This window comes from Humulus lupulus, chromosome X (genome assembly GCF_963169125.1).
Source record: "Humulus lupulus chromosome X, drHumLupu1.1, whole genome shotgun sequence".
Lineage (NCBI taxonomy): Eukaryota > Viridiplantae > Streptophyta > Magnoliopsida > Rosales > Cannabaceae > Humulus > Humulus lupulus.
Window position 1 is genome coordinate 95,355,357 of NC_084802.1, and position 23,101 is coordinate 95,378,457.

General features: G+C 32.2%; 1 protein-coding gene across 1 annotated transcript; it reads left to right on the forward strand.

Moving 5' to 3' along the window:
• Window positions 1-20,850: 20,850 nt before the first annotated feature.
• On the forward strand, window positions 20,851-22,317 carry LOC133806068 (protein FAR1-RELATED SEQUENCE 5-like). The gene is made up of 2 exons (XM_062244203.1): window positions 20,851-21,208; window positions 21,305-22,317. The coding sequence occupies exons 1-2, from the start codon at window positions 20,851-20,853 to the stop codon at window positions 22,315-22,317; spliced, it is 1,371 nt and encodes a 456-aa protein (XP_062100187.1).
• Window positions 22,318-23,101: the final 784 nt, after the last annotated feature.

Below are 23,101 nucleotides of genomic sequence, written 5' to 3' on the forward strand. Positions count from 1 at the left end.
GCTTAAGTACTATTCATTTAATTCATCTTATAGTAATTTCACATGTTCATGGACTTTTAGTGAGTTGTCTTGTCACTTATATACAAACAAAATATAATAATTGGACTAAATCTAAAAATTATAATTGTGTAGCATTTCCTTTTGCATGTGGAGACAAGTAAAAGCAGTTTTACTCTTGGTTTTTTTATAAGAATTTAGCTTAACGAGTGTGTAAGTGTGAGCTTGGTATATTGACTATTTATTATCCTTATTATAGGATGTTGTTATGCTCCACATGTTGTCCATATAGAATATAAATTAAGAATGGGTTGATCGTATGTTATGGACATTGTATCAGATATTCGACAGACCAATAAATCCTACGCATTTAGCTGATATTGAACCCAAAATTCCTACACATTTCTTTTTTATATTATTAATTTTTTCATATGTGTACTTTTAAAAAAAAACATTACGACATACGACTTTAATAAACATCAAAAAACACAATTAGTCATTTATTACTCAAACTCATATTTAGTATACTAAAAAAAAATTAAAGAACAAGAAGAGATAAGTATTATCTATGATTTCTTATACTAATTGTTTTTACACTTATTGACACTTTTATATCTTTACAACTTTAACTTGATCTTAATAATTATTCTTGTAATTAATTAGTTATTAGTAATTATTTTTATAATTAGTTAAATATTTTTTAATTATCAAACGTATTTTTTGTTTTACATATCAAATATATGAGTGATGTTATTTTTAAAAAGTTTAATTTATCCATTTTTTAATTCAGAATAGTTAATTTTAAATTTATTAATAATTTATAATAATATTATTTTCTTTTTGTTAAATTTAGTAGCTTTAAAATTGTAAAATTTTTTTAATCAAACTAATTAGTAATAGATATATTTTTTTAGTTTTTATTTTTATCACACGTGTCGCTTCGCCATTGGCCTATCAGGGCGGTTTCCTACCCTAAAATGTAGGTGGTCCCAAAATCCTAGCGGAAAAGGTACCTAAGACCACTTCTTAGAAATGTGGTTCATCGAATCTCTGAGAATCTCGTGAGGTCGTTATGGGGACTTCTAGGGCTCTTTGAAGAGTCACCATAAACGTTTCTTCTCTAACCCAAACTCAGAGCCCCCTAGGAGCTACGCTTCAGAAATTGACAGAGGGTTCCGAGGCCTTTCCTCAAAGGTTTGGAAGATTGTAAGTCGATAACTTGTCAACTAGGTAGTTCCCCCTCGAGAACTTCTCGGGAAGTATATCGGATGCTGACGTGGGTAGTGTTGATGCAGTTCTTCGGCAACAGATAATTATATGAATAAAGAGACGGATTAGTACTAAATGATGAACCGTAATATGGGAATAATCTCAAAGGGAGGTTGTAACTCGTTTACTCTTTTTTTAGGTGGTTCGAAGGTTAAAATCCCTCTAGTCCACTAGTCAATATTATTGATATATCTTTGATATTCCCTATAAGGTATTTCTTTACAAATTAGAACCCAACCCTTTGCAATGCCCAGGGTCTCCATATTTATAGGGAGAGGACACCTGAGTGTTGGTAAAGGGGGCCATCCCGTGACCTTCTTACCCATCATGTCACTTCTGTGACATTCATGATTAATTCCTAAAACCTGACAATGAAGTGTGGTCTAATCAATAGGTAATGGGGATAATGGGCCGCATGCCCCAAACCAGTCGTGGGGTGCTTGAAAACGCACGTTTATGCTGCGTGTCCGAGAATTCAGGAATGGAGTAGACACGTGATGTCTGATATGCGCACGTTTACATTGTGTGGTTGACTTTATAAAGGGTCGGAGGTGTCAGCTCCAGCTCGTACCTCGAGCTTGATGTAGTCCCAGCTCGTGGTGTCCACACTGCTGACCCGATGCCTTTGAGTATTATTACTAAAATTTTGGCTTGCTCGAGCTAAAGAGGTAGAGACTCGTAACAGCAGCTCCGGGTAGGTGGCTTCCATGTGGCTGATAGGGTTATGCCCTTTTCCAGCTCGCTAATAACCCGTGGATATTTAGGGCGTACAGGTAGTAGGGCAAAATCTGCATGGAACAAGCACTATTAGTGGAACTAGCCATAGTCAAATGTTCCAAATATTATACCTATTCACCTAATTAATTAATGGTTACAAACCTATTAGGTTGGAGGTTGCAATTTTTGGGTACAATTGATGTGTTTTCCTCATTATTAGGGCTCCTGAGTAACGAAGTGGGTGTTTACTCAAAAATGGCTTATGATGACGTGGCAATAATTTCTCACACGTGGTTGGCACGGGGCAGCGTCTAACTGAAAAGGTGTTGTTGGATTATACACCAGCTCTTTCTTGCTTCATCAGATCTCGCGATTAGATGCGACCAGCTTGGTCGCATCCTTTGGTTTATTTCCTTTAAAGACATGTAATCTTGTAATAACTGCATTTATTATTTCCTCTTTGTTGCCTTCATACGCTGATATTAAGGATAATTAAGGCTGAATGGTTCAGGTAACCCCCTTCAGGCTATAAATATGAATGCGAGGGCTCAAGGAAGGGACTTCTGAACCTTTTTTTTTAGTAATGATAGAAAGAGCGTAAGTGTGATTATCCACCATTTTGTTGTAATTCTCCTAAGGCTTTTGAAACTCAAGAACCCTAGTTCTTTGATCACAGCATTGAGATTCAACATCAATAATAACACTAATTGGACGTAGGTTGTTAGCTCGGAGGTTGCAAATAGTGACTATAAATGTTATTGTTCTCTTCATTACAAGGGATGTTGAGTGAGTAAATGAGATATTGGAGATGTTAGTACTATAAGTAATACTAGACACAGTCAAAATCTTTAAAATTATGAGAAATTTGCTTGGAAGTTGCAAAATGTGAGTATAGCTGATGTGATTTCCAAATTAGTAGGCCTTTTGTAACATCCCAAATTTGCTAATCAGGCTTAGTGCCTTCAGTAGTGTTTCAGGGGGGCATAAACAGATATTATGTGCATGTGTTATGATTATATGCATAATTACATGAATTATATTATGATATGACTGTTTATGCTTGTTTAAGTGTATTAAAAATATTTGTGGGCCCGCTTCTTATTAGAATGGTATTTACAAGACAAACACATGATTTTTACGTGGTTGGGGCGTTAATGAGCCTTAGTCCACGAGTCAGTTGTATTAGAGCTTGGACAGTCTCTTACAATGGAGTTTTTCTCCATGTTTTGACAGAGTAACTGTATACAAGTCGAAGAGAGACCCTTTCCCCAGTGCTCTATCGCCTGAATTTATAGGCTCATAGGAACACTGGGTCTGGGCCGGGCATGACTCGAGCCCATCAAAGGCGTGGATACTCTTGGCTTCTCTAGCGGAAGCCCAATACAAAGGATAAAAATACATAGGTCGAAGAATCACTAAGGCCCAATGGGGCGGCCCATGGACTATATTTCGCCCGAAAAAATAGTGCTTTTGGTCTGGGCACTCCAAGTTACGAGGGAGATTCAGGGGAGAAAGCCAGTCAGTGTATTGGCAGCGCAGGTCTGAACTAGTGGCGTGCAATCCCGAGGTGGCCTTTTCCGCAGGTGAAAAGTGGGAAAACCCCCACGAGTCGTGGGGCGACTTCAGGGTCATGGATGCCTTTTCTTGCCAACCTAGAGGACATGACCCGGGTTCGTTTACCTTTGTCCCTCTTCTTTTACCATAGGCCTGGACCAGTTACCAGGCTCCGGGATTGTTTTCCGTATACCGCGACCGTGTCCCCAACTGGCCATACGTCTCCCGGGCGACTATCATGGATCATCTTCCTGGACACCATCCGGGTCTGGAACCACACTTGGCCCGTCGTCCTTGGTTACTCCCGTACTAAGCAGGCCTGGGCTGGGCCCATATCCAATCGCCCAGACCATGGGCCTGGACCATCGTCCCGGGCCCACGACAGGAAATGGGGATAACATGGACATATCCAATTTTAATAATCTACAGTACTTATGTCATTTTCATTAATTAATAGTTTTAATTTTATTAAATTATTTAATTGCTCATAAAAATTGTGATGATTTTAGTTACATTTAATAATACTTCACATAATATTAAATAGTATTAAATAAATAATATAATAATAAAGATAAGGTATTTCGGTTAACTTTTGGTGGAATGGTTGGAGATGGAAAGTCAATATTACTTTTGTCTTTTAGCTATCACCCATCCCAATTTCACGCTTTCCAATTCGGTATAATTTTACAACTTCAATACTCAACTACTCAACATAAATGTGTGATTATGACAACGGTGGATGTAGTTTTTTTATGACACCTAATTTATCTCTGCATTTATGACAACTTTTCAAAATTATTAAAATATATCAAAATAATTTTGATGGAATATTTTATTTTTTCAAATTACGATATAAGAAGCAACAATAGTTGCCTCAACACAACTCAAGTATAAAGCACCAACTTCTTAGAATAACCCATTACTAGAGAAAACTCAGAATTGATAGGATATGAACAGGCACAACGGTAAGGAAATCGTGGGAGAGTCGAGCGTAGCTTCGACCGATGGAACGAATCAGCGAAGTGGTAGGGACGAGTATATGCAACCGATGGTCAGTACTCGTTGTGATGCTTGCACAAGATTGTATGGAAATATGGTTCTTCAGTCCACTCTTCACGAGCAGATTGAGCATGTTTCCGGACAAATAATGGCAAAATATGCAGCGGCAGAAAAGGAAATGGCAGATTTGAAGAGTGCTATATCGAAACAAGAGTTAAAACAACAGAGACTTGGGCGCAGCGTGAACACTCTGAACAACGTTCTACGAAAGTGATGGCAAAGGGGAGATATATATCATACTATGATTATGTTCTTTATGATATTTTTAGTTTTTAATTTCTGTGGTTTGTAGACTTTTGGTATTTTAAGTGTGAACTTTTTCTATTATGTGCTATGGTGAGCGCCTCTATCATTTTAAGTACATTGTTTTTTTATTTTAAGTAATCATTCCAGTGCCAAATATATATTTAGTACTTTACATGCAAAACTAATCATCCCAAAATCTTGAAAAATTCAATTCATATTAATGTTGAAGTATCTCCTCCCTATATGGTCCGAACACATCCTTACACTACATTTAATTGTCGTGTGTGCATGAGGTTTAATCTTATTATTATATATGTCATGACTTGACAAGACCATGGGGAGTTGTTGGGAGCATGGTAAGGACTTTGCCTATAAATACAAAAGGCCTACATTTACTTTTCAACCACAATCATCCATCTAAACATCAACCATTCTTATTACTTCTTTTGATAGTTATTTCCTAACGTTCATCTATGGATACCAACAACCAATGCAACCAGAACTGCCCCGATGTTCCCCATTGCCATGGGTATGCTGATGCTGAAAGATGTGTTTGCGGGGCCGCACAAGAAGTGGAGTTTGCTTACGATCAACTGCAATTAAAGCACGAAGAAATTGAAGTTGCGGTCAATCAACTTAATGGACAGCTCAACGAGATGCAACGTGTTTTTGACTTGTTAAAAGATCGTGTATATTCTCTAGAGAGGTTGGTGGATGATATGGGGGGAGATATTTTCACCCTAAACCAACTAATCAGCCAACTTTAGTGGCTCATCTAGTAATATTTATTAATATTTTTTTTTCGTTGTTTGAGAAATGAACTACATATTTTAGAATATGTTTTTCAATTCCTTCTCTTTCTTAGAATATTAATGTAATTTGTTAAGCAATGGTTTATCTCTAATGGAATCTTTGTTCTCTATTAAATGTTTGTTATGTCGTATTTATATTAAAATATTACCCTAGATTAGCAATGAATGTGTCCTGTTGAAAAAAAATTAAACAAGTTATGAAAAAACAATCACGAAGACAAGATGATTTCATGGGTTTTGCAAAATAAATATATTAATATTATGTTTTATTGTTTTCGAAATCAAGTTAGAAAATCTATTTACTGTTAAAATGATTTACTAAAATTTGTGATTTTTTTACAATATTATAAACGTGGACCATAAATTATGTGTAATTTTTCACTCGTTTCCAACTTCTTCCCAACAACGTTGTAAAAAAATACATTATTTTAATTCTTGTTTGAACTTCACGGAAATGACTCATAGGTAATTATTTTTTAACTTGTTATTATATTTTGACAATTCACAACTCACATGGGTATGTACTACAACATGTAAGTACTTTTTATGGTTGGAATGCAACCACTGCACAAGTTAAATAGTATATAATTAAATTGATCTTCATGAGATAGAAGAGGACAAATAATATTAAGTGCATGCGAGGATGACACCATTGTACAACTTAAATAGTATAGAATGTTACTTATATTTATCATAGATGAGGACAAACACAAATATCAAGACAAACATATAATATCATAATAATAGTACAAAATATTGGGAATGATAGTCTTTGTTAATAGATAAGAAATAAATTTTCATATAAATAGTGGAACCGAATGACCATAGACTATTGCAATATTGCACGTGGGGGGAGTTCAAGAATTATCTTTCATTTTGCATGATCACTAGTTGGTGGATCGATTTTTATTTAAAATGATAGGAATGTTGTGAATAGTATTATAGGAAAAATAATTAAAGAAGGTGTGAGATTATTGAAAAAAAATGCATTGATATTAATTTATCTATTTTTGTAATATTATGCTATTCCTTGTTTGACAGCATAAAATAAGTTAATTATTTATCAAATATACTAATTTTGATCATTGGGGAGGAGTGAACTTTATAGAACATGACATAGACAATAGTAGATAATAGTACCTTTGACTCAGAGAAAAAGACAAGGAAGACGATTGACCATTAACTGTTAAAATAGTGCTAGTGATTGACCACTTACTATTAAAATAGTGCACTTGAATGACAACTGTACTTTTGTAATAGTGGACATGAATGACCTATCAATCACGTGTGAAAAGAGGAACAATTAAATAAATATCCAATCTTTTTTTATAGATTACGAGAATGTTTTATATTATCAATGATAACACTTTTTAGATATAATAAAAAATGTTACAATATATGAAACAATAGCATTGGAACTCACTTAGTCGGTAAAAGTCCAAAATTGGAAGTTGGCTTTTTCTACACAAGATGTTAAGTGTTTAACTCTAACTAATTTTATTTTCTAGTGTTATATTAATAATAGCCTATATTTTAGTGTAATATCCAAGTAGCTCAGTTACTTAATTGTTTGCTATTTAGTTATGACTTGTTCATTAATAGTGTTAATTTAAAATAATACTTTTAGTTGTGGTATTATTTTAATTAATTTTAGAAAAAAGTGAGATGATTGCATAGATTACCATAGAACTAGGTTATCAAAAAAATTGGTATTTGTCTGAAGTTTAGAAAATACTCTATTTAATTATTTAAGTTCCTTGAGTTTAAAGATAGTTGTTAATATCTATTATAGATAAATTAAGTATAATTAAATTAAAATCTAGTTAATGGACTATATACATATTTGTCGACTAAAATGGGAATACGTTGATTGTTTTTCTTATGTTCAAAGAAGTTGGTGGTATTTAGTATTTAAGTTAATTAATAGTGGAATATATATATGTATATTTTCTTTGATATTAAGAATTCAATTTGAATTGAGTTATTTGGAGCTAGTCTAAATAGTTAGATGGTTGAGAGATTCTAGGTACATTTGTTAAGATATTTAGAATTTTGAAATATGAATCAATGGTTTATATTATTTTGGTGAGAATGTGTTATGGGGAATCACGTGCATGTAGTAATAATAATAATAAGATAATTGTAAACGAAGTTGTTGGCGTAGATAATTATTGGTATTGAAAAAAATATACATTATTTTACTATTATGAAGAGGAGATTTCGGCTGGCTTTATTGAAGTAAAACAAAATAGTTAATAGATATTTTTATGGTTTCAAAATTGAATAAAAGTGGTTAGTGGTTAGTGTTTAGGTATATATATATATATAGGGTATTTCTTATGTGCGGGCGTACAGAACGCCCGCACATATACGGTTTTTTTTTTTTTTTTAAAATCAACATCACTTCACAGCTTTTTCTAAGATTTATATATATATTTAATGAAGTGAACATTAAAGGATGAAAACGTGTAATTATTATTATATTATTTCTGGGTGGAGGGGTTTTGAATTAGTAGGAGCTTAATGTAGCTTACTTTTTCAAAAAAATTTATTTAAGAATATAATAACCAAAAGATGCATTTAGAGGGTTTTACTTCTCATTAACAATAATATTTTTTTTTCATCAAAATTTGGAGGTACGTACCATTATATTATTTAAAAATCAAAACTATATATTATAGCTAGCATTTACTTTGTATTCTTTTCTCTATAATTATATATATACTATTTCTCTACTAATTGTCTGGCCTAGAATATCTCCACCTTATTATAAATATTCTAAAATAACCGTTAATAATAATTTTAGTACTGGAATATTTAATCAAATCCGAACTGGAATATTACTTTATTCATGAGTATTATATATGATTATAAAGTAAAAAAATGGCTTTAATTAACTTTCAAATAAATTAAGCTTCATAGATATTATTGGTAGCTAATATTTTTATCATTCCCCGCTGCAGTCTGCAGAATAATATTGTTATGATGCCACTTTGGAAAATCATTCCATGTGTTTATAAATAAAATAAGTCATTATTTAAATAAAATATAGTAAAATTCAAGGTTCTGATTAATTGATCTTAATTATTACCTGAACGTACACAGAGAGAAAGCTACTAATCTATACATATACATATATTTGGCCTTTAACTTACGTTTTTGTCTGCCACTGGTGAACTTTGAAAAAACAAAGAAAAAAGCAGAGGTAATATATCATAAACTAATTAATATTAATAGTAGAAGCATTGACTAATTAATACAATCTGACTACATTGACTGATTGATACAACAACATTGACTAATTGATACAATCTGACAATAAAAATCTAACTACAATCAGACTAAATTTAAAACCCTCTCACAATACTTAAACTAATATATATTAAATATATATTAAAAATCGTATATGCGGGCGTTCCGTACGCCCGCACCAAAGAAGTTCCCTATATATATATATACGAAAAATCTGTGGTGCAGGCGTACGAAACACCCGCACCCGTGCGATTCTTTTTTATAGATTTTAATTGGTTGAAAGTGGTAAGTGCATAATGGGTACAATGGGGAAGCATGTATTATATATTTGTGCTTGTAAACTCTTTTCCCAATGATAGAAGTTAAATTCATTTTCTTATGTCGACTAAATATGTCTTCAGACCATCAAAAAAAAAAATCCATAAAAAAAAATTGTCTTTTTCAAATGCAATATGTTACAAGCTTCACCATCATTGTATCATGAATATTCATTCATTTAATAATTTGAGTTAGTTTTAAAATTATTTGAATGACTATAATGTAAAACATAACTTCATTCAAACAAAAATAAAATAAACAATAATAGTCAGGTAATATTTTAATTGAGTTATTCAATAATCTTTAATTTTTTATATTTTTTTATTGTGTAATTGACTTCATTATTTATTATTTTTCTAATATAAAAATAAGTAATAATTTTAAATTTGTACTTTTGTGGAGAAAATAGATTTGTAATAGTTGGATTATTTTGAAAAAAAACTAGTTTGGATTATGTTTTATAAAAAAAGCAGGTCAATTAGGTTGGATTTTTTTTATTAAACCAACAATCGGATTATATATAAACAAAACCTACATTTTTTATAAAAAATAAATTATTCGGATTTTTTGGTAATAGCTAGCAACATATGATATGATAAGGTAAATGTAACACAATCTTATTAATAAATGGTAATAAAAGACAAGTAAGACTATTTTTGTAAATAGTGCACACGAATGACTGTTTACTATTGACATAGTGCACATGAATGACCACTGTACTATTGGAATAGTGGACATGAATGACCTTTCAATTGAGGATATAATATTTTATTTAACACGAATGACCATTTACTATTGAAATAGTACACTTGAATGACCACTTTACTATTGGAATAGTGGACATGAATGACCCTTTCGATTCTGGAGATAATATATTATTTAGCTTTTGGCAAAAGTGCACAGGAGTATATAGATCACTGTAATATATTAAATAAATATCGAATTTTTTTTTTTTATAGATCACGAGTATATATATATATATATCAATGACAACACTTTTTAGTTATAACAAAAAATGATACAATATATGAAACAATGCCATTGGAACTCATTTAATAATTTGAGTTAGTTTTGATATTATTTGAATGACTATAATGTAAAACATAACTTCATTAAAACAAAAATAAAATAAACGATAATAGTCAGGTAATATTTTAATTGAGTTATTCAATCATCTTTTACTTTTTATATTTGTTTATTATGTAATTGACTTCATTATTTATATTACTTTTCTAATATAAAAATAAGAAATAATTTTAAATTTTTAGTTTTGTGGAGAAAATTGATTTGTAATAGTTGGGTTATTTTGAAAAAAAAAAACTAGTTTGGATTATGTTTTATAAAAAAAACCAGGTCAATTAGGTTGGATTTTGTTTTATTAAACCAACCTTCGAATTATATATAAAAAAACCTACATTTAAAAAAAAAAAAATTAATCGGATTGTTTTAGTAATAGTTGGCAAGATATGATATGAAACGACAAGTAAGATTACTTTTGTAAATTGTGCATACGAATGACCGTTTACTATTGAAATAGTGCGCGTGAATGACCACTGTACTATTGGAATAGTAGACATGAATGACCGTTCAATTGGAGACATAATATATTATTTAACACAAATGACCATTTACTATTGAAATAGTGCACGTGAATGACCACTTTACTATTGAAATAGTGGACAAGAATGACCCTTCAATTGTGGAGATAATATATTATTTAGGTTTTGGCACTCAAGTGCACAAGAATAACCATGCCCAACCATTAAATAAATATCCAAACTTTTTTTTTATAGATTACGAGTATATATATATCAATGATAACACTTTTTAGTTATAACAAAAAATGTTACAATATATGAAACAATAGTAATCCTTTAATATTTTCATTTACTTATAATTTCATGTACATATGTTCATAAAGTAAAACAGACTTAATTCAAAAAAAAAAAAAAACAATAATATTCAGATAATATTTTTATTGAGTTATTTAATAATCTTCCACTCTTTATATGTGCTTACTATCTAGTTGGTTTGATTATTAAATTACTTATGTAATGAATCATAAGTAATAATTTAAAATTTATAGTTAGAATGGAACCAAATTTATTTATAATTACTTTTAATGTGTTGAAGCTATAGAATACAATAAAATGTATATTAAAAATTGGAAGGTTGAACACGATTTGGAAAATTTTCCACAATGTGATGTCATGTCAACTTATGGTCAGAAACTATTCAATGTTTTGACATGTTGACACTCACAAACAAACAAAATACTAAGTGGACGTATTCTATTATTGTTGTCTATTTGTGTATAAGTTTTATTCATATTTCTTAAAGCACACCTATTTAAAAGGAATTTCGTTTATTCTACTTGAAAGAATACAGTCCAAAAAATATAAACTTATTGGAAACATTCATAGACCCAACACACTAAAAAACAAAGTGTAACACAATGTCTTCCGGAGAATTCGATACACCAAAAAGTGCTTCTCCCGTGGTTTTCGGGACTCCTGGTTCGTCAAGGAAAAAAGGTTCATCAATTTCGAGTCAACACAAGTTAGCTCATAAAGTTGTCAAGTGTAGGAGATGCCCCATTTTGGAAGATGAGTTGGAGGAGGAGATGCGACTAAGGCGAAAGGCTAACCGACAATGTGTTGAAGCTAGGGACCTTTTGTTTGAATTGAGTGAAATAATATTCAAACTTTTGAAGACTTCCAGCTTGGCAAGAGAGCAGACGAGGAGTGTTGATGAAGTTGTTGAGAAGATTGCAGACCTACTAAATAACCCATCATCCTTGGTGGAGAGTATTACTCCTGTAGACTGAATTCCTGCTTTGAAATCCTGCCACAAACCTGACAAGCCCTTTTGAGAGTATGACAAATTTATTAGTAACCTCCTCTCCGTAACAATTCACCTGCAATATTTTGTATTGGTTCTCCTACCATGTGTTGTTATTAAGTTAGAACAATGTTCCAGTTACATGTAAACTTGTCTTACTATAAGTTGGACCAGTTATTCTAACAAATTGGTTAAGTTTTAATTAATTAGCAGCTTGCTTCATCATGAACGTCACATGACTTGTATGGGTTTCGCAGTTAAAATTATAAGTTATTGAAAGTGAAGATAATTGGTGTATATTTTTAATTGTGCCTTTCATTGCTTGAGTTCTTAATTTGGGTCAATAAAAAATTTTCAACATCAAAAATATAATTTATATTAAAATACTAGTAAAAATAGACACAATTAATATTGTTTTTTGTCCATATTATCAACATACCATAAATGTACCAACTTTAGGACAATTCTGGCTAAATAAGGGCTATATATCAGTTTTTACGCAACGAAAAGTAATGTAAAACCTACTTTTTGGCTAAATGTAGAACACTTACTTTTTGGTTTTTTAAATGAACCTCATTCATGAATAGTTATATATGTACTAATTCGACTAGTCTAGATTGGAGGAAAGCTTTGAATTAAATGGTAGGAAAAATGTACAAAATTAAATATGGCAGTGACATAAGTAGTTGGAAGATGTGACCACACATGAACATGTTGCACATTTGTTAAATGTTACAAGACCTCTAGTATTTTACAAATGGTCAATTTAGAATATATAAGTAAAATGTTATGTACTAAATTAAAAATAGAATTGTGGGTTTTTTTTATATGTTTTAAGACCATGAAATAATTATTTATTAACTGATTTTTTTAGTGAAAATATAATGTTTTAGAGGAAATTAATTTGTATTATAAATTATAATATTATTAACAGTATACCTAAAGTTCAAATAGTAATGATATAGTTGAATGATAGAGTAGAAGACCCATGACCTCAATAATTGTGACATTGGGTCAAATTGTGAAAAGATTGACTTGTCCCATCGGGTTCGCATTACTATTTTATAAATACAATATTATAATATGATAAAAATATGTTGTATTATCTTTTTATTTTTTTAAATAAAACAATATTTCATCATGTGTCATTTACGCGCACCACGAAATCCCACTGCCCAAAAAAATTTATTTATTATTTATAACATCAACGGTCACATTTTCCCAAGAAGAAAACGCGTTTTACCTTGTGGAGGGAATATTTGAGAGGTTTAGAATTTTTTTTGGGAAATTTCAAAGACTATATAAAAAACAATACCGTCCTCATATTGTCTCAATTTGTTTGAAATTGTTAGCCAAGAAAATTGAAAAATGAGGAGCCCAAATAACCCCTCTACTGATGATGAAATGTCTGTCTTCATAGGTGGAAGGGGTTCAGAGAGTTATTCTGGGTCCGACAATGGCGAGGATAAGTTTCATGATCCAATACTCTCGAATCCTTGTGAAAAATGTGGCCCGTCAATTGAGGGGATCAACGAATCCAACAACATTCGGCACAAAATCATCAAATTGGGAAAACAAGTTGTAGAAAAATATAATGCTACAGCAAACGAGATGACCACCTTATCAGCTGCCATTCAAGAGATGGAGAGGAAGCTCGACGCACTCGCTCGTATTGTAGAGGCTATCAATAATACACTGGAAGGATGATACTTATACTCAGGTAGTTCCACTTATGTTCCTTCAATTAGATGTCTTTCTACTTTAGTTTTTAATGTTCAAGCACCTTCGATGTTATGTTTGTAATTTTATTTTTAATTGTTGTATTGTAAACTGCTGTTATGTTTTTTTTTTAATTTAACGTGTGACATTCAAAATGCATAATGGTTTTTATTGATGTATGATATTTATGTTATTTTGTTGAACATGGAATTGAAAGGAAATTAATTGATAAATGGGGCATAATAAGTTTTTCTGTGCTAAACGTAGAAAGGAAATTAATACCCATTTCTGAGGGTAGTGTGTTAATCATTGTCTAGATAGTTGTTTCAAACCTAAAACAAATATTAAACATTACCATAACCGCCTGAAGAATTTGACTATTAAACATAACCAAGACGAAAGTGGGTAGCAAAATGTTACATTTGAAGTGACCTTACAGAAAAAATAAAATCATTGAATTTTTTAATAGATTTCTTATACTCGAAGTGACAATTCAAGGAGGGTAGTTATATAATTATTTGTCCTTTATAGGGTGGGGTCCGGCGTGTAAGTCTTATAGTGTGCATTTTGACCATTTTTTAATATATTTTTTTGTTGTGGGAGGGTACACGTGAATGAGTTGGGAATGGAACCTGATAACTTTTATAACTTAATATTATATGTGTTTACTTACAAATAAACTTGTTTGTAAATATGGACGAATTAAGATATTTTTAAATTCACACACTTTAAATTCACCTCTCTAAGAGCACTTGTGCTCTACTCTATCTTTTAAAATACCTTCTCAAAACACATTTTTTTCTATTTTACCTCTAAGTTTTACATTACACCATACATAAGATTCTCTATTTTTTTTCTCTATATCATTTATATATTATTAATTTTAAGATTTTATTAATTTTAATTATTTTCTATCACTTTCAATAATATCTCTATTTCTTACAATAATATTTATATATCTTTTAATTATTTATGCATAATGTTAAATATAATAATATTTTATTTTCAATTAATCCAAATTTATAAAATAACCTAAAATATATTTTTCTTACAGCATTTAAATATTTTATTTTTTATTGATTTCAAATATTTATCTAATTATTATTAATATTATTATATATCTTCATATTTACATTAATATTCATTTCAAATATTTATATAACTAAAGATATTGAAAGATTTGTTATACAAAAATATATTGTAGAGAGAAAATATATATATTAGAGTATATATATAAAAAAAAGAAAAAAAATAATTACAATTTAAATAAATTAATCATAACTAATTTTTGGTTGTGTTGCTAGTTTCAATTAATATAAAATAACTAAAGAAACACATTTAAATAAAAAAAAATGGAAGTAGAGCTTGAAGGAGACAAGGAGAGAGAGAAAGTATGAGAAATTAATAAAAATATAATTTAGAGTATGAACAGTATGTTATAAATGTAGTGTAGTACTGTAGCAAGGTTAAAACATTTATGTGATGGAGCTCTTTTTTGTGACCGGTTCTCTATTGGGACTGCTCTCAATCGGTGTTGTATTATAAAGATGATTTGGAGGGGTAGACTACTTATCAAAATATAAAATGTGATTATTTACAAGTATGAGTGGTCAAGTTTCAATGTATGCATGCCGTGTAATCAAAATGAGTTCACATGTGTTGGTAATAATTACAATGAGTTGACATGTGTTTTGATTTATTTTAATTTTCTGGAAAAGCATACCTACTCCAAAACTTTTGTAATCTGCAATGTCACATTTCCTTCCCAAATGAGGTAAGGCCTATAAATGGAACATTCATTAGCCATTTTCAACTCATATTTTCCAAGAGTCTAGAGAAATCTCTCAAACAAACGAAGAAGACAATTGTTTTAATATTCAACCAATTGACCATAATTGCACTGAAAATTGTCCAAACCAGCCACACTACCATGCCCTACCCGCCCCTTCCCATAACTGCCCTCTATGTGGAATATCCCAGGAAGTGGCTAAGCAATATGAGGAAGTTGTCATGGTCAATGATACAATATCCGTCTTAGCAAGCACAGTCTCGGGTTGTGATTTAGATATGGAGGCCCAATACAAAGATGTTAAGTTAATTGTGAAGAAGCTAGAGAAAAGGCTCCGTGACATGGAGACAAATATCCACACTTTGGTGGAAATATTGTCACAACTATTTAGGGGATGAACTAGACAATCATTCCTTCATTATGTTTAGTTGTTTTTATAATATGTTGTAGACTTTTAAATTGTACATGTTTCAAGCTTTATTTATATTTTCTGAACTTTGTTTTTTTTTGGGGTTATTTTTATGTTTTGTTTAGTGGAATTTGAAGATTGTGGGAAAAATAAAAGTTGTTCTACATGAACTTATTTCTTATATAGTTAAAAAGTTACAGTGTTACAAAAATATTGGAATATATTAAATAACTACCACAATTAATGTTCACTTAACAAATAAGAAAATCGTTCTTTCTAGGAGGGTAGAAAGGTAATAATTTAGTTTATCATATTTTTATAATCCAGTGATGTAGATTGTTGGAACAATGCAAGGGTAATTCACAATTATTTTAAAATATAATTGTGAGTTGGAACTTCAAAATTACTTCATGCCTTTTGGGTGATCTCACTAATTATACATGTGTAGAAAAATAGTCCCATTAAAAAAGTGCACATACAGACAATATAGCACGAATATCTGGTCAACAATGCTATAATGAAAGACATGATATTTTAATATTTTTTCTACCTATTTATAGAAATTATTCTAGCCGAAATGGTTTAGACCATCATTGCCAAAATAATACTTCATAAGTGCTAGTGGGAAGTGTGTTGAAGTAGTACCTCTTAAAACTCATAAACTTATTACCTTCATTCAGCATGGCCTATAAAACAAAATTGAATGAATTTTGTCAAAAAAATCACTTACCATCTCCCTTGTACGTATGCACAAATCATGGGTCCATTGACAAAGCCATGTTTGCTGCCTCCGTCACAGTCAATGATGAAGCATTTCGTGTTCCCGCAACATTTAACACGAAGAAGGAAGCTATGAATGACGTAGCAAGGATTGCATATGGATTCCTCTCTGTTGAGAAAGCCAACTTTCAGCCTTAAGGATTTAATGGAGGTACTCACTTTTAAATATATAAAGGGTCAAATATATTTTTTCTTTAAACAATTATTACATTTTTCATATTATTTACTTCTCAACCCTAATGTTTAAATCCCACTTTATTAAACTAAGGGTCATCATCAAGTTCCCATGGTAGTAGGTCTCCTTACACATCTTTTGAAAAAGACGTGTCGTGGAAAAATATCTTGCAAGAGCGTCTCCAAAAAATGAATTGGAGCTTGCCAAGATATTATACAAAAAAATCTGGCCCGGATCATTGTCCTACATTTATCTCACGTGTGGAGGTAGAAGATAGAATATTTGAAGGAGTGGAAGAGTGCTCCAAAAAACTAGCTGGAGGAGTGCTGCCAAGGTAGTGTGCAATGCCTTGACTTGATTTTTTACTATTCCATATATAATTAGTTTTTTAGTACACAAAACTTTATTAATGTTATTCGAACAAGTACAATTTTAAGTTGGTGGTACACCACTTTTAATAGTATGGTTATTATTAACTATATTTCAATATGTTTATAATGTTTCTACTATCTAGGTGGGTGACAATCTCTATTGTAACTATTAGATAATTTTTAAAATATTAAATGCTATTTCTAACAGTACTGTAGTAGTTACTATTTACATATTTTGTTTCTTAAGGCCAACTCCAATGGGAGTTGCTATGCCTAAATATTTGTCATAGGTGGTCAAAGGTGGAGATTGAAAGCTGAGGTGGAGAGATTATTTCAAAAGAAATTTGGCAACGTTGCCTTCATATATATATATATTTCTTTTTTTTGATTGGTTAAGCTTTGATGTGACCATTTAAGCAATCTCCCCCTATTGGAGTTGGCCTAATGATATTTACTTCTTAACCTCATTTGTTGGTTATCCGTGTGATCCTACTATTTCCCCTTTTTAGAATGTATGATAGTTCCATGAAGCAATCATATTAATGGACCTAAAATTATTAAAATAATATTAAGAGTTTTGTATTGAATTTTTTTTTTTTGTGAAAAATTTCCACGTGTACATTGACACTTCTTAAAATACCTAAACGATGATTAAACAAAAAAAATTTTGGGTTGTACCAGACACGATATGTGTACTTTTAAGGTGTACCAGTTGTGGGAAAGACACATAAATTGTAACATTCCATAAAAGTATGACTTCTCCCATTTACATTGGTAGTGGCCCATTTATGTCTGTCGCCTACCCTAAAGTTGGGTGACGAGGTAGGGCCAACGACCCAACACCACTGCGTATGCGTATGGTGGGATCCACTGCCCCAGCACCTTCTCTTCTTCCTCTTCTGACTGCTTCTTGCTCTGCCTCGGGTCTCACTCACAATCACAATCCCAATCCCACTATAGAAAAATAAAATCATGGCCCCACCAAATTGGCTTAGCTCTTTCAAGGGCCAACACCTCCTTCCTTCTCATTGGGCCTTGCAACAGGTTACAAATAAGATTGCATAAACTTCTAAATTATAGTTAAACATTTATATAATTGTTAATTTCAACCATAATACCATCATAGGAAAAAAATAATTAGTGATTGAATATATAATTAAGCATAAATATTTAATAACTCTTTGGCAATAAATATATCGTTTAATTTATTGAAAATGTGACTAAAAATTATTTTTTATAAATTAGATTATATCAAAATTTTAGCCGTTATAAAATAATTTTTAATTATTAGTAGTGAATAATAAGGACCACAATAGAAAATAATTATTTTTATTAAAACTTGTTATGAATGTATCTAAAAATAAAATGTTAATTCAGATTGTCATGTCAATGAATGAGGACAAAATCTTTTAGTTTGGTGGTTCTTATATTTGGTGGGTCCACAGAATTCAATGTACAATGGACTGTCATGCCACCTAATTTACTATTGAAACTATTGGCAGAATAGTATGTGAACAGTACTTCCCATGCCGTGGCCTTACATTTTTAGGGTCCACTTAATTTAATGTGGCATGGCATAGACACATTTTACTATTGAAAGTATGGGTCAAATAGTATGTGAATAATACTTGGTGACTAATAAAAATCAGACTACACGAAATGAACACCTATATAATGGATGGTTGGTATAGTGCATTTATTGGTTAGAGATTTATGCATAAACCACCAAGAAGACAACTTTTCCCCCTAAAATTAATTATGTCGTCCAGAGAATGTGGTACTCCAAACAGTGCATGCCCGATGCATTGCGGGAGCCCGGGATCGTCAAGGATGAAGGCTTCATCAATCTCGACTAAATACAAACATGTTTCTGTTAAGTGTGTTAATTGTTCTAATTGCACTACTCTTAAGGATAAGTTGTATGAAGAGAGGAGGCTAAGGAATAAGGCCTATAGACTTTCTAAGGAAGCAAGAGACCTCCTGCTTGATTTGTCAGATTTGATCTACAAATTAACAAAGACAACCAATCTTGCAAATGAGCACATGAAAGGTATTGAAATGGTGGTCGATAATATGAACAATCAATTGAGTATGGCCGCATGTTTGAACTTGGACAATGTTGATTGATCCGACAACTATTACCAGACAATGAAGCCCACATCAACCCATTTTCACTATGTTAAGTATTTTTAATTTGTATTTGCTGGAGTCATAACTCAGATAACCTTACTTGGTCTCTTAGGTTATTTAGTGTTTCAATATGTTGTGGTTGAATTAAAAATGCCATGTAGTATGGATATTAAATGATTGTGTGTACTTGTACGAAAATGTCATTATGACAAACTTTGTGGTGATGTGGTTAGTTTCTAGATTTTAGTAAATGTTGACTATTTTACATTATAAAATATGTTGAATGGATTTATTGTTTTAACTATTGTAAGTCACCAGAAACCACTAGTCGACAACACAAAGTTTACAAATTAAATCAAGTAACAACCAAAATTAGAGGATAAACATACATGGCAAAATAAGGGTCAATTGTTTAATAAAATATTTTCATTAAAAACATATATTTCAGGTGGCCCAAAACATCAACTGGGCCTCGTTAAAAAAGGTGTACACTTTATTCAACATTAAATGTCCCAATAAATATGTCTACCTAATAACTTGCTTGGATAAAAACCTGTATCCCCCAACTTTAAAATTTAACCAACAGCACATTTTGTGTTCACAATTGAATAGAATATAACAAAATCTGGAGGATATGCCAAGTTCACCTTCAAAAGTTTCAGTGTACGAATCTCCTTGAACAAGGTGAGCATAATCTTTATTTTATTCTCCATGACCATTACTAAATTTATGTTGACACTATTTTAATTTGAGTATGTCTCCTATTTTATGTGGGAACCAAATAGGGGCTATAATTAAAGTAATAGAAACTGACCATATTTTTAAACAACAATTTCATGACTCAAAGTTTGTACACATGCACATATGTAACTTTCAAGGTTGTCATAAACAATCACTTAGTTTAGATGTCAAATTTTAATTTAGTTAAAAAAATCGTTTTATTATTAATTTAAATTCTTTTTTATTTTGAAAGGAAACTTGTCTTAAGTCTATCAACAACCACATTCCCTCATCATTAGAAATTCTTCCAATATATTGACTAGCTCATTTTACTGGGCCTATTGTTTAATCTTCTCAATATCAATGGAAGGCCCAAATAAATCTTACACTTGAAAATGCATTGGCCTTTATTATTTACGTTCACATTTCCTTTAATTTGGGCATGTCTCCCATTTTCTATGGGAACCAAATAAGGAAAAATTATAATAATAGGAATTTTCTTCTATTTTGAAAATCCAGTTTCACATTTGTGCCATGTTTTTACACACCTTTGCAATATCAAGCTTTTCACCAATATCGACTGAGTTTACATGTCAAATTGTATGTATAATGGGCTATGTAAAACATACAATAACTCTATTTATAATATATTGCCTAAAACTTGGATTTTCTTTCCGAGATTTAACTTAAATATGGACGAGGTAGGAAGTTTGCAAGAAACATCAAATTGGGAAAATATACTACAATCTTTGGGGATTGAGAAAATCGCAAATGATATTGAGACGGAGGATGTCCAGGGAAAGGTCTTAGAGTCCCTTGAAGAGTGGGAGGATTTTTATTACACATACTCTTTGTGGGTAGGCTTCAGTGTCCGCAAAGCAGATGTACAGAAAAAAAATGGGAACATCACCATGAGAAAATGGGTATGTTCAAAAGAAGGTTTCCGCAAACACATGGAAATTGACAAGGCCGGTGGGAGCAAACGAAAAACATCTATTACTAGGACTGGTTGCCAAGCTAGTTTTCGAGTCGTAATGATGGGCGATGAGGGTTCGTAGATTTGCAAGGAATTCCAACCTCTGCACAACCATGACAAGGCAGCATTAGACGAGTTGCGATTTCTGAGATCAAACTGTTCCGTGTCAGAAACCCTAGTTGCTCAAGTGAGGTCAATGAACCAAGTTGGGATAAGAACTTCACACATCATCTCCCACTTGGCAATGCAGTCTGGTGGGTACGAAAGGATGCCTTGCCAGCTACGAGACGTTTACAACAAGGTCGCCCATGTCAAAAGAAAAGAGAAAAGATGTATAGATTCAGATGGTGCTTTGGGATATTTGGATTGTCTGTCAAAGAGGGATCCAAATTTCTTCATTCAATATCAATGTGACGTGGACAATAGATTGGGGAACCTATTCTGGGCGGACGGATATTCTCGACGGAATTTCGTCGCATTTGGTGAGGTTATTGGATTTGACACAACATATATGACAAACAAATATAATAAACCCCTGACAATTATTTTGGGTGTCAATCATCATTTCAAGACCTGCATATTTGGAATGGCACTGCTTAACTCTGAGGATGAGCAAACTTACTTTTGGTTGCTTGACAAATTTATTGAATGCCACAATCATGTAACACCAAAGGTTGTGGTGACAGATGGAGATGGAGCTATCAAAAATGTTGTCTTGAAGTACTTCCCAAATGCAACTCATCGGTTGTGTGTGTGGCACCTGTGTACCAACGCTTTAAAAATTTCAAAAGACCCCCGATTCTTACAAGGATTTCAAGATGTCATGTCCAACTATTACACAATAGAGGAATTCATGCAAAAATGGGGGGAATTAATACACAATTTTGACCTCCATTCTAGCCAATGGTGCACCAACACTTATCACAGTCGTCGTTCATGGGCAGAGACATACCTAAGAGGGAAATTTGTCGCCGGAATGCGGACCAACCAAGGATGTGAGTCCATGAATTCAAGTATTAAAAAATTCCTACATGCAAGTTATAGTCTCCGTGAATTCGTTACCTCGATTGACGTTGCTATGACAAAGTTGAGGCACGTCGAGAGAGAAGATGATTACAATAGTCGACACAGTAGTCCTCCAATACCAGGTCCCAAAAATGCTCTTAAGACGTACCATGAGTAGTGTGCCAAATTGTACACTAGAAATATGTACTATAAAGTGGCTGATCAAATCAAAGCGGAACATGCGTACTTTGTCAACAATTGTGAAGACAACGGTGAATCATTCTCCTACAGTTTGTCAAAGTTCCAACACGAGGATAGAGTGTACAACGTTCATTACCACCCACAAGAGGAGACATTCACCTGTCACTGCTTTCTTTTTTAGACAGACGGCTATCCGTGTAGACATATTTGGGCCGTAATGAAATACCGTCATATGAAGATAGTACCACAGTCTCTCCTGCTGAAACGGTGGAGTAAGAATGCAAAAGCAGACCTCCCCCTCGAACTAAAGCAACACTCCACAAAAAAGAAACACTTATTTGAAATGGCTAGGCAGGCATCCCTCGCTTTGGATACAAACTTGTTGAGCTATTACACTTCCAAGTCTGAGCAATCTTACACCAAAGCGAAACAAGAAGTGGCAACACTAACTGCAATGTTCAAGGATGCAGTTCCATTGGAATCAAACACCGGTGATAATGACTCGGGACGATATCAAACCTATCAAGAAAATGAAAACATTACCAGGAACCCAACACCTTGTAGAACTAAAGGATCCGCCTATGCAAGAAACAATAGGGACAATGTTACGATAGATATGTCGGATGGAGCCATTAAAACTAAAAGGAAGTGTTCGAACTGTTATTCTGCAGACCACAATCGAAGAACATGCCCTCAGCTGGTTGGTCTACCGCTTCCTCACAGTCAACAACCCTCACCAAGTAAGAGAGCTTAGCATTCGG